General features: G+C 36.6%; 2 protein-coding genes across 3 annotated transcripts; one reads left to right on the top strand and one right to left on the bottom strand.

The window, feature by feature from the left end:
* Nucleotides 1-2: 2 nt before the first annotated feature.
* NDUFA5 (NADH:ubiquinone oxidoreductase subunit A5) lies at nt 3-3,475 on the bottom strand. 2 transcript variants are annotated; one of them, XM_050324383.1, is made up of 5 exons: nt 3,388-3,475; nt 2,976-3,020; nt 1,532-1,648; nt 771-836; nt 3-202 (listed from the first exon to the last, which is right to left on the bottom strand). In XM_050324383.1, exons 1-5 carry the CDS (start codon nt 3,406-3,408, stop codon nt 101-103), a joined length of 351 nt encoding a protein of 116 aa, XP_050180340.1. In that variant the 5' UTR covers nt 3,409-3,475; the 3' UTR covers nt 3-100. The 2 variants fall into 2 exon arrangements, with proteins under 2 accessions (XP_050180340.1, XP_050180341.1); XM_050324384.1 differs by having other exon boundaries at nt 3,362-3,448.
* Nucleotides 3,476-3,489: 14 nt separating this feature from the next.
* ASB15 (ankyrin repeat and SOCS box containing 15) lies at nt 3,490-15,584 on the top strand. The gene is given in 10 exon segments (XM_050323844.1): nt 3,490-3,549; nt 8,779-8,890; nt 9,952-10,008; nt 10,106-10,240; nt 10,643-10,807; nt 12,376-12,471; nt 12,474-12,621; nt 13,228-13,423; nt 13,781-13,784; nt 15,412-15,584. Coding segments are annotated over 10 exon segments (1,146 nt in total).
* The last annotated feature ends 218 nt before the right edge of the window (nt 15,585-15,802 follow it).

Genomic DNA, 15,802 nt, shown 5'->3' with positions numbered 1-15,802 from the left:
TATATTTTAATGAATGATTATGTTTAATTTAAAGACAACTGTCAGTAACAATAGATTAATAATTAAGTTTTGTTTTACAGAGGTTACACCATTTTGAAAATTATATTGGCCATCTCCACTGGTCAGAAGGAGGTTCTTCAACTAGAGGTTCCCACGGTTTCCACTGTATCATTTTTCTTGCCAGGGAAAGCTCATTTTCAGCCTGTTAATAAACACCATACACAAATTCTTAAATTCTATACAACTACTAAAGTATTAAATTAGCTCTATTTCAGTTCATTGTCTCAGTGATGTCACTATCTATCATGATCACAGACTACCGCAAATTTCACCTATACATATCAAAAGGAACTTAATGTTTTGGGGGTTTGTTTTTAAAAAAAATTGAATCGTCCCCCAACACCTGTCTGTTCACCTAGACATTCCCAATGACAACTTCATGATATTTTCCAGTTTATCTGGATTATGTCCCAATATTATTTAATCCTCTTCATCTGCCCTTTCCATTGATTTAGACTCTGTAAGAAGCAATGTAAGAAACATGTATATCTGTAAGCATAATACAAGAAACAACTGTTAACTGAGTTAGGCTTTAGCATGGTCATCCCAATCACTACATGAATATTTGTTTTCAATTTCTTTTTCTGTTTCATTGTTTTGCAGCAAAGGAAGATATGCAAAACTGCCAATTATCTGAACAGAAGTTCAACCAAAGCAACACTGAAAACCACTGCTCCCTTTGTACTTCATCTTAAGATTCCCAGTTTTACCTGTACAATGACTTCTTCTATGTGACCACTATTCAGTTTGTCCTGTAGTTTTTGCACATCAGTCTCCTGTGTATTCAAATACATATAAACAAATGTTTTACTGAGAAGTAGAAAGCCCATATAAAGCATGAAAACAGTAACTTAACCAACACTCAAGTCTTCCTCAGAACTACCATCAAATTAGCTGGCTTCTATCATTTTACATTATCAAAGAAATCTCATTTGTTACTGAAAAACAAACATCAAACTCTCGATGGTAAATACAAAGAATCAATACTATTTAGTGACACCCAAAGAAGTATCAGCAGGTAAGGGCTTTAGTATACATCTTGAAAAAAAGTCTTGTTCTTAGAGTTTTATAGAATTATACACAAACTTTCAAGCACCATAATACACAAGTATTGCATAGTTTACTGTATCAAAAAGTGTTTTAAAATACTGACGGTAAGGATTGTACTAAGATAGTACACTGGTAAGAGCACATGAATTTTTCAGTGTGTGTAAAAATTACAACTTTTGTATGAATCTTAAAAAAACCTTTGTTTCTTCTAATTTTCACAGAACATCAGTGGAAAATTAACAATTCCCTTTAATATGTCATAAAAATATCACCAAAATAAACCTTGATACTTCAGTTATTTCTGAACTAATACCTGAAAGTTATGTGTGCTTCTGAAAAACAGCCAGGCCTTTGGAAAATCATTCTTCCCATCCTACAAATTTTTTCGTGTGCAACATTAACAAAACAGCACTGTACTTACCTTTTTCACCAAATCAAATCGCTCATTTATAATCTGCTCAGTATATTTCCTATATGCTGCATCTTTGGGAATGTTTTGCAGGACACCAAGGATTTTTGAGTACAGAATTCGCAGGCGCTGAAATGATCACAAGACATGGTTAAAATACACAACCACAATTATTTAACTTGTCTTACTTAACCTATTAATATTTACACACAAAATACAAACGGTTATGGTATTCAATCCAGAAGTGTAGGATTAACTAATAACTAGGTCTGAGCCACTGAACTCTATCTTGGGTAAAACTGGGATTTATCAGAACTGAAAAGTTACCACTGCCACATTCCTCAAAGAGAAAAAAAGGAAAAAAACAAAGGAAGTTGCAACCTGAAGTACATTTGATGCAAAATGAAAACAATAAATGCTGTGTTTCTAATATTAAGTGCTCTTAAAGTTCTGAGTTACAAATATATTTAAATGAAACCAGAAACTTTTATTGCTGGATTTAAATTCAGGGATAAAGGACACACTGCAGTGAAGAAACTGCAGCTTTTGGACTGGATAACTATATCTAATTGATGAGGAATGGATGTCCTACAGAACAGTAAGAAATAGAAGTAGAATATGAAAAAAATACAAAGAAAAAAACAGGAAACAAAAAGGAGATTGGCAACGAATCTATACTTCAACTAATACATTGTCCAGTTCTTTACTCTTTGTTTTCAAGTTGCAGAAAACACTAAAATGTAGTAAGTTCACCCAAAAGGTGTCTGACAAGGCTGTAGACTAAAGGAGAATCATTTCTACAGAACACAAGTGATTTTTTCAATGGTTCTTTTTAACAGTACTCTTACATATTGGTGTCAAAAGCATTTCCGAAACAGAATTTTTGTATAATAAGAAATTTCAAAGTGGAAGACTTTAAGAATTACTGAATTTCTTTCAAAGCTCATGCCTCCCGAATAAGCATGATGTGGAAAACATATTTCCGTCCATGAGTCTGAGGAAATAAAAAGCATGAAGAATTGCTACAAAAACTACCTAATGCAGTTCCCAAGAACCACTGAAGTATTCCAGTCTCAACAGTACTTGCCACCACAGGGCCTTGATGTGGCTTTGCACCCTCTGTCATGTAAGGCTTATGAAGAACTGAATTTAAAAAGTTGTTTTGGCATTGCAGATGAAAGAAATCAAATATTGGTTGATAAAAAGTAGTTACATAGAGGAGATTTTTGAAATCAGCACATGCCACAAAAACTACACGTGTAAAATAATTTATAATAATATGCATTAAACTTTTAAGAATTAATTTTCTTCTTTTATCGTTGTGGAAAATTTTTACTGTCTCACTAAGTTGGCACCAGTTTAAGGTATAGAACATACCTACACATGCAAATACATCACAAAAACCTTACATCTCACTGACAGCTTCCTTAGCGACAGAACAAGACGTGTGACATACCTCATGAGGGTTTTCAGCTACAGCCAATCCTACAAGTCCAGTGGTCTGCACAGAGAGCACAAACACACTTAGCATACCTAAGCATCCATTTCCTCGCTGATCATTTTGTTTTGACTCCAAATACACCTGACGGGGGCCATTCCGAGGCACCAGCCGGGCGTCCCGAGACCCCAGGTTCGGGGAGGGCGAGTGCCGAGCGGGACCAGCTCCCCTCACCCAGCGGCTGCCGGGGCAGCCCCGCCGCCCCACACCGCGGGCCCGCCGGCACCCGGGCCCTGCGCTGCCCTCCGCCCTTCCCTCGCGAGGTGCCCCGCTCCCTCTCAGCCCGCCGCTCGGACACCACCAGCCGTCTCCCCAGAGAGGAGGACCCCTCTCCGGAGCCGGACGCGGCCGAGCCTCCCGCTCCGCTCACCTTCCGCAGCGGCCCCGCCATGGCCCTCAGAGGACGCGGAGGAGGGCGCGCGGCTGCGCATGCGCCGGAGCGGCCCCGGCGGGCGGGGCGGGGCCAGCGCGCATGCGCAAGTGTGCCCGCCGGACAGTGCCCGTGCTGCGAGTTGTGTCCGCAGAGCTCTGTGTATTACTAGGAGTTCGGCAGTCGCTGTGATCGCTTAATAAAGCAAAAAAATGCTGACAGAAAATAGAGAACTTATTTAAGGGGCTTGGTATAGGGACAGTGGCGGGGGGAGAGGGGGCAATGTAAAGACAGATTAAATAATTGATATAGATGGACATGGTGTTCATTTGAAGATCCAGTTGTCCTAATAAGTCTTATCCTTATGCCTAGTTGCTAATTTAAAGGGTGAGTTTTGCATAGGGAGTAATTCTTTATAATAATTGTAACCTTTTAAGAGATATGGTGAAGGTCCTTGAGGGGATGAGGATCAGCTGAGGTCACTTGGTCTCTTCATCCTGGAGAAGAGCAGGCTGAGGGGAGACCTCATTGCAGTTACAACTTCCTTGTGAGGGAAGGAGGAGAGACAGGCACTGATCTCTTGTCTCTAGTGACCAGTGACAGGACCTGTGGGAGTGGCCTGGAGATGTGTAAGGGAGGTTTAGGTTGGATATTAGAAAGAGGTTCTTCACCCAGAGAGTGGGTGGGTGCTGGAACGGGATCCTCAGGGAAGTGGTCACAGCACCAAGCCTGACAGAGTTCAAGAAGTGTTTGGACAATGCTCTCGGGTACCTGGTGTGACTCTTGGGGATGGTCCTGTGCAGTGCCTGGAGCTGGACTCAGTGATGCTTGTGGGTCCCTTCCAATTCAGTCTGTGATGCTGTCATTCTATCTTCTGGAGAAACTTTTCTTTATAGTTCCTTTGTCCTGCTGTTGAGCTCCTCTTTTCCATAACTGGTAAGCAAACTCATCACACTGAGTTTCAGAATATTGAGTTCTCCCTGAAACCCTGTCCTTTAATAAAACATGCACTACTACCAATCTGTAACTAAAAGCAAAGTGATTGATACAGTTTATATCAAAATTCAGGGTGTGTGTTTCCCCACTTCTATGTGTTATTTGCGATTGTATCAGAAAGACCTGGGTTTTCTTTCCAAGGCACAGAGACTCTCTTATGAAAATGATGGTGTTTGAAAGTTTCTGCATTTTTTTTATTAGATCATCCCTGCATTTTCCACCTCTCTCTTATGGTCCAACCAGATGATCTCTTCTGATTACACTAGTCAACCACAGCACAAATTTTTCTGTGTCAGGCAATATTTTAGCTCAGTTACCATAGTTCAAACAGTTGATGAAAATGTTAATGAAATCAATCCTGAAGTGACACTGTAGGAAGTTCCTGGAATTGTCAAACCCTGTTTGACAATAAATACATAATTTATTTTAAAACATAACAAAGACAAGACCTAAGAAGTATTATCAGTGTACATTCAATAAGTACATGGTTTTGAAAACAAACCAAAAAAAAAACCCCAAACCACCCACATAGCATTTCACAGTTTATTTATTATCTGTTTAAGACTGGGGACTCCGTTAACAGTATTATTCTGTGTGTTAATATACAGTATGTTGGCACCCTAAGAAGGCCTTCTTATTACTGTGACTCTTTGTCCCTTGTTTGTCGTCAATGAATTTATCTCACAATGAAACCTTACAAATTGCCATATGATTTGATATCTGGACAAAAGTCTTATTTATTTTGCATGGAGCATAATTGGTGGACTTACACCTAGTAATTATGTAAGAGTGGAATCAGACACTTTATGTAGCAATGAAGAATGTTATTAAAAATATCTGAAAATCAAAACAATACCTTGTTTGTAGTGTGGATATGTACTAGTTATGGTAGTGTCCTGATTATGTAAAGGAAATGAAAAAACTCAAGGCAAATAATTAAAACATTGTGTTCTTTATATGTATGATAAATTTTTTTTTAAGTAGGTAAGAATATAGTTCTGTTCATGTCATCTTGTAACCAACAGTACAGCAAGATCTCAGCACTGTTTCTGCTTCTGTTGTACTGTGTTCTTCTAGGGGTGTCCCACACTCAGGTCACACTGGCAAAAGTTGCAATGAATATTATTAATCATTAAATGGTGTTTTTTATGTCATGTTCAAATATTAAAATGCATGTAGTACCTTAGTTAAGCTTACAGTTTTGTGGTTCTGAAGTGCAAGCAAACCGAGGGTCATGGAAGAGTTCATAGTATATAATTTCGTTTCATTAGAACAATTAAAGATATGCTGGAAGGATTTTTTTTTCAGTTTGTTGTGTATCCTTATTGTGTGTTCATTTTGGTAAAGATGGTAACTAATTGGTTAAAACCAAAACAAACCAGAGGGTTTGAATCTCTAATTTGTTTCCAGCTTCTTCCTCATGCCAGGCCTGGGATTTACCTCGCTGGGTACTGCTGTTCTTGACATTACGCTGTGGTTATTCCATTTTTGCATGACTGCTGTCTGTGGTGCCATGCCTTCTGCTTCTTTGTCCAATTTCAAGTTATTAAATCTAGTTAAATAAGTACTGTAATTGTCTGCTATTGAATCTATAAAGCTTTGCATCATGTCAGCCTCACAGAGAGAGATTACTGTTTGGTGATATATTATGGTTGAATCTGCAACTACCTAAAGGCTAAACCTTCTCATATTTGTTGTGATTTATGTAAATATGCTGCCAGATTTTGTTAACATAGCCCTTGAGAATAATTGGCAAATAATTTATTTTCTTAATGGGAATTGTTTAACCAATGGGGGCACAGATAATCTTCTTATACCTCCCAGACCTCGTGTTACATTTGATGAGATTTTAGAGAAGTCATGTGTAATACTTTCCTGTGGGTCGAGTCATCTTATGTTACAGTTGTACAAGGTCAGACCTTAATTTATCTAGCAACTGTGTATTTAATTTTAGAAGTATCACAGGACACCTCAGCTTGCAGGGCACCATTCCTGGCTGTTCAAAATGCAAGCCCCAAGTAACAGTGGCAAGATAATGGTTTCAAAAGGTGAGAATATCGTATGCTCGCCAATTAGACTAACAGAGAGAATAGTTTATAACTGTAATATTTAATACACTGAGTCCCAGTTTAGATTGCTATTAATTATTTTATTGCTACAAATAACCTCTTTGCATGCCTAAGGGCCTTCTATTTATAGAGTGAAGCTAAGATTGTCTAGTTTATTTTAAGGATAAGAAATTAGAATAACATTAACTCTCACATAACTTCACGTGTTTGAAAGCAATGAACACTTGATACACTTCTTTCCAAGGAAGGATGCAACTTCCATGATTAGCAAGTAGTTAATATTTTTTCCAATGAAAAAACAATAATTTAGAAAGCAACATCAAGAAGTAATATCTAGTTTTTCAGGCATGAATATATTAAAAAAAAAAAAAAAAAAAGAAGAGAAAAATATCAGGCTACTTAAAATGTTTAAAGAAAATATTCTCGGTAATATAAAAAGTAAAACTCATTTAGAGTAAGCATTTGCAGTTGTTTCCAGTGATCTAGTGTGTGGGTCTAGCAATTGATAAACAGCCAAGGGTAAATGGAAGAAAATTTTGCTGCTGAGCTATTTAGCCTTTTCATTGCCAAGTAACGTAGCAGGGATGTCTCTGCTGTTGCTCAGTGTACCAGCCATGCTGTTGTGTTCCCCTGTGATCCATGTAGAACATCCACACTTCAGTCAGACCTTGTCACCTCAGCACAGTGTATTATCAGCAGTGATATAGCAAATCAGGCTCTCAAAGCGCGTATAGACCCCTGGCAATGTGTCCAGCACTTGTGCTGTGCTGAGCTGTTTGACTTACACTCACTCTACCCTGTCACAGTCCCTTGCTACGTTACTGACTTTCTTATTTTATAATATGTTAATTTTTGTGCGATAATTTTAAAACAGTACACACAACTATTCTGAAACACTGCTCATCTGATACCTTACTGGTTAAGTCTGTGTTCAAGAAGATCTTTGTGTTACCTGTGACATAATCAGTCAGGAGAGTATATCAAAGCAGGAGATAGCTGCCATGTGGGTATGGAAATTATATGACCAGAGAAAAGTTTCTGTGATGGCCTCTAAACTGATTTATTCCTCTTATCTTTTGGAGAGAAAGGGATGGTAGAAAGGCAATACATTTTTTTCTGAAAATAAATGGATTTTCTTACTAGACAACTATAATGTTTAGTGCTCTTAACTGTTCTTGCAATCACTGATGTTGGAAGGTATTGATCATCTCACAGGATTAAACCACATATGAACAGCATTATAAAGATACTGTAATATACTAAACCAGACTTATTTTCAGATAGTTTGCAATGTGAGGCTCTGATCTAAGGCCGTATAAGTCTTCAGGAGCCTTTTTGCTTCAGGCTCTAGGGTAAATATAATATGATAGGCTGCAATATAATAATTGTCAATCTCAGTTCTACTAAGAATGGCAACTTCAGTAAGGATTGCAGGGCATGAAGGTCCATGCATGTGAATCCAATAGGGTGGTCATGACTCATTAAAAAGATTCTTCAAAAATTTTATCAGTGGCATGAAGTCTTCAAATGTAGCACTTTCAAAATGAAAGGTGTGAAGAAGAGGAAGGTATCTTCTGTTTGCCGCAAAGCTGTTTTGGAGGAAATGCGATTATGAATTTTACAAATTTTTCCTTAATAAATTATCTTATTAATAATGTTATCTTATTCAATTTCATTAGGAGCACCTCTTAGCTGCCAATGAAACGTTAATGAATTCTAAAATGTACTTTCCTTTTAGCTGATGCCAGGCTGAGGTTGTAGGTATGTTTATTGAGATATACTCCTAAAACTGCTAGTCCGTGAGAGATTTTACCTTTGCTGTCTAAAGGGTTTGTGAGTCTTCAGAACAGCGTGTATTTGTGGGTTAAATGATGAAAGCTTTAATATACCATCACAATTAGAAAAGTGCTTATGAAAATGAGAGGATAAATACATACAAAAACCTTGACTGAGAATTCTCCTGCCTATCAATAGAGCACATAGACCACAAGAGATGAGGGAGAGCGGGATGTGTGTCCGCATTGTGATGACCAGTTCATCAATCTAACTTACATGTTAAATCTTCTTTTGGACTGTTATGCTGCAGCCTTGATTACAGACATAATAGGAAGGAAAAGAGAACCTTTTAGTAAAGCACTGTCTCTTATGAACAACATCAATCTCTGTTCTTCCAAGCCCCAAATGAAAATGTTTCTGTGAATATCACTTTATTCATGGACTTCTTTTTTTTGTGTGTGTTCAGAGATGGCACTCAAGACCAAAGTTGTGTATTTTTTCCTTCAGAGAAAATGAGATTAAAGTGCATATTTTTTTTACTTTCCTTCAGATTTCCTTCCTTGCAGTTAAAAATCAGACCATTGTTCCAGTACATACTGAAAGAGGTGGGAAACTGTATTATGTGGGAATTGGAATACAAGAGTTTCTGAGTCAATCTGACTGTAAGCCCTTACTAATTTAATTTTGGTTTGTAAGCTTTATCGTAATATACTAAGTAGTAAAGTATTTGGGGATGGGATTATAACATTCGCTATGGTACTTTGATTGACTTACTGCTTACGAGAGCAATGTAGAAATTAATCTAAAAAGAAAACTGATTAATACGTTCCCTTGAAAATAATTTTCAGAAAATGTCCTCCAAATAACTTTTCCAATGTTCCTTCTCTCTTTGCAGAATGACTAGAATGCACTATGATGATCATTCTGTGAAAAATATACAACAGACGCTTAGTATAATTGTTCAATATTTGTGAAGCACTCTGATGATAAGTGTTCAGTGTGGTAGATACAGCACATGACTGCACAAGCTGTGGGAGTAGTAGTTTAAAATTTAATAAAAAAAAAAAATAACATCTGGTGTCCTCAGTCTGATTAAAGGACAAATATGTTAAGCCACTATGATTGAATCAAACAGAGAAACTGTCAAAACTCAAAGCTCACCTGGAAAAACCTAGGTAGGTACAGCTAGACATATATTAACAAGGTTTTTTCCTTAAGTATCTTTTACCATAGATAAAACTACATTTTACACTTCAAAACCCTAGAAGGTTTTGTAAAGAGCAACATTCCTGACCTTCCAGTTAGTCAGAATTTGCTAGCAAGACAGTTAGTTGATGTGATATCACTAGTAAAAAGCATAGAGAACATAAGCCATAGTTAAAGTTGGTGATACGAGGAAACTGAATTTAAGTTGATGACTATAGTTAAAAGGTTTGACATACTCTCTTACTAATCCACTGAGCATCTCAATGACTCTCATAACTTGGAAATAATAGCTGGCATGGCTTGACCATCACCCGGGCTTTTGTACCCAGTACCTGTGAATGTCCATTAAACTGCATGACTGCAGAAGCAGTGCAGAGACTGCAAAGTTCTTTGTATTTTTTGATAGGCCATGCCTTGGCAGTATAAAGATAAAGCTATATCTGTGTTTGTGCTTTGTTTGGGATGTTTGTTACATATTAAGGGTCATTAAAAGTGATAATTAATGAGACACGATGAGACTATTTTAATATACCACCTACTCAGGAAAATAGGAAAATTGTAACATTCATGAAGCAAGATAAAAACCCTGAAATAAAATAGTCCTTTTGCAAATATGAGCTTTTAGTATATTATTTTTTTCTCCTGCATTTTGTTTATCCATTGGAGTTTTTAAGGTCAAGTGTTTGGGCTTCAAGAACTTCTGAACCTGATGTGGACTTTGGAGGAAACTGATCAAAGAGGATGATTTTCACTGCACAAGGCTGCAACTTGGCCAATTCTGCAAATACTTGTAGTCATTTTAGATGGTAAGTAAGGTAAAAATATCCCATAAGGTAAAGAGAATAGGAAAGAAACATAGAGCAATAAACACAACAGGCTACAACTGTTTACTAAAAAAAGTGTGATCAAGTCCTCCAAGGAGCATATTGCTTATGTTGTTTAAATGTTCAGGCAAATTTTCTGGTTTTGGAAAAGTTGCATCAATTTATATTAGCAAATAACTTTTAACTTTAAACGTTAAATAAGTTTTAACGTTTTTTTTAGAAACCAACATAGCAAAAATTGCTATGTAATGTTCAGTGTGTTTGGCAATACTAGCTAGTTTAACATAATTACAGGTACTTTTCATAGACTTAGTGTTTAAGGATTTCTTATTTATATATGTGTTAACAGCCTTGTGCTTTAATTTTGTCTTTTTTTTTTTTCAGTTCTTACCTCTTATGAAACAGTGTTGGAATACAAAACATGCAATGGAGAAACAGCATTAACCTTGGCAGCAAAAGCTAGCTTTGTGGAAAATGTGTGAATGCTACTGGAAAACAGTGTTTATCCCAATACCACAAATTATGAAGGAGAAACTCCACTTCTTGCTGGTAATTGCCTGCTCTCTCTGGGTTTAAGCAACGTGAATGGCAGTGCTTTCTCTCTGTTGTGTACTCACCCCCACGCTCCCCTAGGCTTGCATGGTTTAGATGCTGGTCATCTTTTTAGATGAAACTAATGCCCAGCACCTGGTGAAATGTCCCCAGTGTTCAGTTCAGCACTCATCATACTTTAGGTGATCACCAAGCTGATCTTAAACATGCTTCTTCTGTTTTAGGTGATTGCTGAACTGCTTCTAAGAATATGGACCTATTTTTTGTTCAAGGTACTTTCTCTGTATCTTCAGATGCTATAAGACCTTTACCAACCTGGTCCTGTTTAAACATCTTAAGGTACAAGAACAGTACAAGAATAAGCCATTGTTTTAACTGGAATATACTTTTTTTCTGCAGATCTGGTGGTCAGTGGAGATTTTTAGTTTTATCAGATGATTTGTTCAGCAGTAGGCAGGTATTTTTAAAAACCTCTCATCTCATTTCCCTCACCTCTTGTGCTGAAAACAAGCTTCAAGTGCATTTCTAAGTAATACCACAATCTAAAGTTAAATGAGCTTTACTATTCATTAATAATTTAGCTATATGAACTTCCAGTTTCTGTTAAATGTCAAGCATCTTAGTGCTTCTGAAGAGAATCAATCTGTGAAATTAATATGAGAAAACACAATATATACTACAATTATCAGTATTAATATATTCAGTTATCTGCATTTTTATTAACTCTCATCTGATGCTATTACCATATTACCATTTTGAGGCCCTGAGACATCTGTAAGAGGTTCTTCTGCAATACCCTGCTTTACATTGCTTCAGTTCTTTTCAATGATTGTAGGTCTGTGAAACTTCAGCTATTTTTGACCATTGCTTTTAATGAATCCTGAGAAGAGTTAGGCAGTGCTGATGAAAAAGGTCTTTCCCATTAAAATGACGATTTAGTTTCCTAAATATTTCTCTGTACAAACTCCTGAAAGTGAGGTCTTCTTCTATTTCAAAGGTTAGTTTAAAAGTAAAATTAGACTCTTACTTAGCATCACCCTTTTATATGTAAATAATATGCAGGTGTAGTTATCCATTAAAACCACAGAACCTCAAAACTATGGAACATGTCCTTTAAGTATGACAGATCTCAACTGTACTTTGGTTGAGAACAACCACTGTGTAGACACTAGGATTAGAGCTACCAGGTGAAAAAGGAAGTCAGAGGTGGAATTTTCTAGGGACACTGTAATGTTTGCAACAACTTTAGAAGTAAGGACCATATTTTAATATTATGTTATTTTAATTGTTGTTTTCCTTGTGACACACCTGCTTCTGTTTTCTCAAAGTGTTGCTGCTTTTGCCTTCCATGCCTCAAAGTGACAGTTTTGAACTCGTGTTGGTGTACCTTGATTTCCCAAGCAGCTAACATTATTATTTATTTAACAAATATTGGATTCCCAGATTTCTAGGACTGGAAAGTTTTTTTAAATTCCTTATAATGGAACACATGGAAAAGCTTTTCTACATTTATTAGATGTCTTTAGCTTTCAAGACAATACTTGAAAATGTAATTATATTTTTAGCTACAAGAAGGGGCTCTTTTGAAATGGTATCCACTCTGATTAAATACAACTGTACCATCTACCAACTGTTCATGAAACATTGGTCAGCAATGCATGAAGATGCAAACAGAGATGCAAAGACATTGTTAATCTTCGGAAGAATGGTGGAAATGTGAACATTAAGGGTGAATATTGAGTAACACCATTAGGTGTTGCTGATGAATATGGTCACTGTGATGTGCTGGAGCATATTAATCATAAAGGTATGTAGTCAGGAGAAGAGAAATACACCTCTGCACTGGCATACATCTTGCCTGGCTGCTCAGGTGTTTCAGGGTGATCATGGAAAAGGAAAGAAAGAGGAGTAATAAATGAGAAGATTTGGTTTTTCAGAAGGAAAGGAAGCATAGATGAGCATTCCTGCTAGACTGGAGTGATGCTTCCAAGTTTCCATAGTGCATGTGAGAAGAGTGGCTCAGTCAAGGAGAGACTATGCCCTTCTTGCCCTTCTATATTTCTCTTTACTCCCTTCCCTCTCTCCTTCCCTTCCTTCTTCCCACGTTGTATCTGTCCCTGCCTTCTGTCTTTCCTTCCCTGAACAGAATTATGTTGCTTTTAATTAATGAAATGAATTATTTTTGAAATATGCCAGCTTGAATGTCCTCAGTTATAACACTTCGGGTCAAAGCAGACCACAGTCAGGTGAGCACTTGAGCTTGTATCTGTACACCTCTTGTTTTCCCTTTGAGTTTTAAATTTGCCACAGGAAGTATTTCTTGTTTTAGTAAAGGTTTAACTTAAATACATCTGAAAATGAAGAGGAAGTGCTCTGGGTTTGCTATTATGATGATTTCCAAACGACTTTGGATGTAGGTTCTGTATTCTCCTTCAGTGTGGAGATGTCCAGGCCTTAGCAGATGATTGTGAATCAGTACTGTTTAAAGTAGCTGGAGAAGGTAATCCAGACTGCATAGCCCTTCTTTTGGAATATGGAGGAAGTGGTAATGTGCATAATGAGGCCACACTGCTTCCCATACACAAAGTGGCTTATAAGAGATTTAGGAAAGAAGTTTGAAGAAATCATGAGGCAGGATTCTGGAATTTCTGTTTCTTTCCTAACTAGTGGAGTAGATATGTTTCCAGAGAAATATCTCTATTGAACAAAATGTGACAGTGACAAAAATTGCAGCAATATTTTAATTTTTTTTTTCATTCAGTCCTGTTTGCATTAATTAAGAGTTCATAAAGGTTACAAATCGAAGAAAATGGCTTTTCAAGTAACATTCCTAGGCATCAGTTTATGACTGTTGAAGGTCATTGCTAAAACTTTGTTTAAATTATCTTGTGTAATTGCTTTAAAATGTATTATTTTGGCATTCTTCTGCACAGATTTTGAAATTATGACTTGATGTGTTGTCTCTTTCAGTTCTGTGAGTTTACTGTTGCTCCTTGATTGAAACATTTAGCAGGAAAAGTGGTTTGTCTTTTTATAGATTGCAATGGATTATGTTCCTTCATGCACAAGAATTGAGTTTTTCCTAGAAACGTAGAAAGAATGGATGGAATACATCAGATTGTGTGAATAACTTCCAGTTAATTATGTTGTGATTTATTATAGGAAACTTAAATTGCTTATGTCAACTCACATTCATCCAAAGTGTTTTAGCAGTCCAAATACATACTAGCTAAGAACCACGTTGTGCCTGTCATTCCGTCCTTACATTGAGATGATCTTTACCTATTACCACTGGTCATAAATTAGTTAATTGGACTGGAATATGGCAAATGTACAGCTGGTGCAAATTATTCTCATAAGGAATTCAGGGACATGATTTAGTGGTGGACTTGTCAGTGTTATGTTAATGGTGGGACTTGATATTAGAGGTCTTTTCCAACCTAAATGATTCTGAGTCTATGAATGTCACTGTTGTATGGGAAGCCTTTTTAGTTAAGCAGGGCCACGGAGTTACTTATCAAACTCCTTATTAAAGGACATAACACTAGTCATTGCACAGCTATAGAGCACAAAGTTTTTTTATTGAGGAATATTGCTTACACTTCCATCCTTCTTTTTGCTCTCTTGATCTCTCAGGTCTGTTAATCATCCAAGGATTATCATAAAGCATGTTTTAGATCCCCTTATGTTCAAGGTGGTACATGGTGACAATGAGTGTGCAATCACAATGTGTAGCATAATTTCCATACTTTGATTTACACAGTAGACAATCTAGAGCTGCCATTATTAATGCTGTAATTGACTGTTTCTACTGAGTGCTTTAATTTGGAATCTTCCACCATTGGTGGCACCAGAGATAGATTTCACCCACCTTAACTTAAAAAAATGTGTTGGGGAACGTACTAAATGTTCTCTTTGCACACATTGATTTTATTTGATGTTTTAAATATTTTTAAATAGAACTTGATTTAAGATCAGCTGTTAACAAAACATATTTAGGTTCAAAACTGGTACTCTGTATTTAATTTTTGCCTCAGTATTTTGCATTGGCATGCAGAGGAACTTTTTTTTTGTAAGTGTCACAGGGACATCCAAAGAATTTGGTAGTCTATACTGCTGTTTCAAGTATGGTGCAAGGTTTTTTTACGTTCAGGAAGGCTAAGTTAAGTGAACCCTTTGACTGATGTCAGTAGCAGAAGTATTTGTTTAGCGTACTCAGCAGGCCCAAGCATGGTAAGGTCTGGTCCTGCTGCCTTATTGATACAGCAGAAATAGAAAGTGCCATGGCTGTCCTCAACATGTGACTTTTAAAAGGTGCACCAAGGGAAAGGAGAGATTGTTTATCAGTGTGCATATATCCAAAAGGGAGACAATAATGGTGAGCAGATATCTCACAGAAGAAGTTTGATTAATATGCGTATTGTGTGTCACCACAATTTTGAAATTGAGTGGTATTTTATTCAGAAGGAACAAAATAATAATGCCTCAAGGTAATGGATTTTCATGTTAATTTTATTAGAGCATATTTTGAGATTGTGAACTGGTTTAAAATCATTGTCAATGACATTGATTTTTCTACCATTTTTCTCTCACTTCTTTAGATAATCCTTTCTTTTTGAAATGTCTGTGTCGTCTGAAAATGTGTAAACTCATGGGGTTAAAGAGGCTCCAGAAACTGTCATCCATGAAGAAATTTCCACTTCCACCAGTTCTCAAGAACTTAATTCTATATAAAAAATATTATCTGTATGAAAAAGGGATGCATTTAGAATAGTTTTTAAAAATAACTGTATACAGCCTGTAATTTGACTGCTTTCTAAATTTTTTTTATGAACTGAAGAACTGTTTGATGTTTCATATACCTTCACAACATTGTTATTTGTTGTTAGTAGTTCTTCTATGGGAACAAATTTCTTTTCAAAATTAAATTGTTAAAACTCATGTTTTAACACAATATTGTGCTGTCCAAATACAAGCTAAATCAGATTATGG

This window comes from Myiozetetes cayanensis, unplaced genomic scaffold (genome assembly GCF_022539395.1).
Source record: "Myiozetetes cayanensis isolate MyiCay16 unplaced genomic scaffold, myiCay2020 scf3, whole genome shotgun sequence".
NCBI classification, from domain to species: domain Eukaryota; kingdom Metazoa; phylum Chordata; class Aves; order Passeriformes; family Tyrannidae; genus Myiozetetes; species Myiozetetes cayanensis.
Note: the sequence above shows the minus strand (reverse complement) of the source record. Positions and strands in the feature narration are given on the sequence as shown.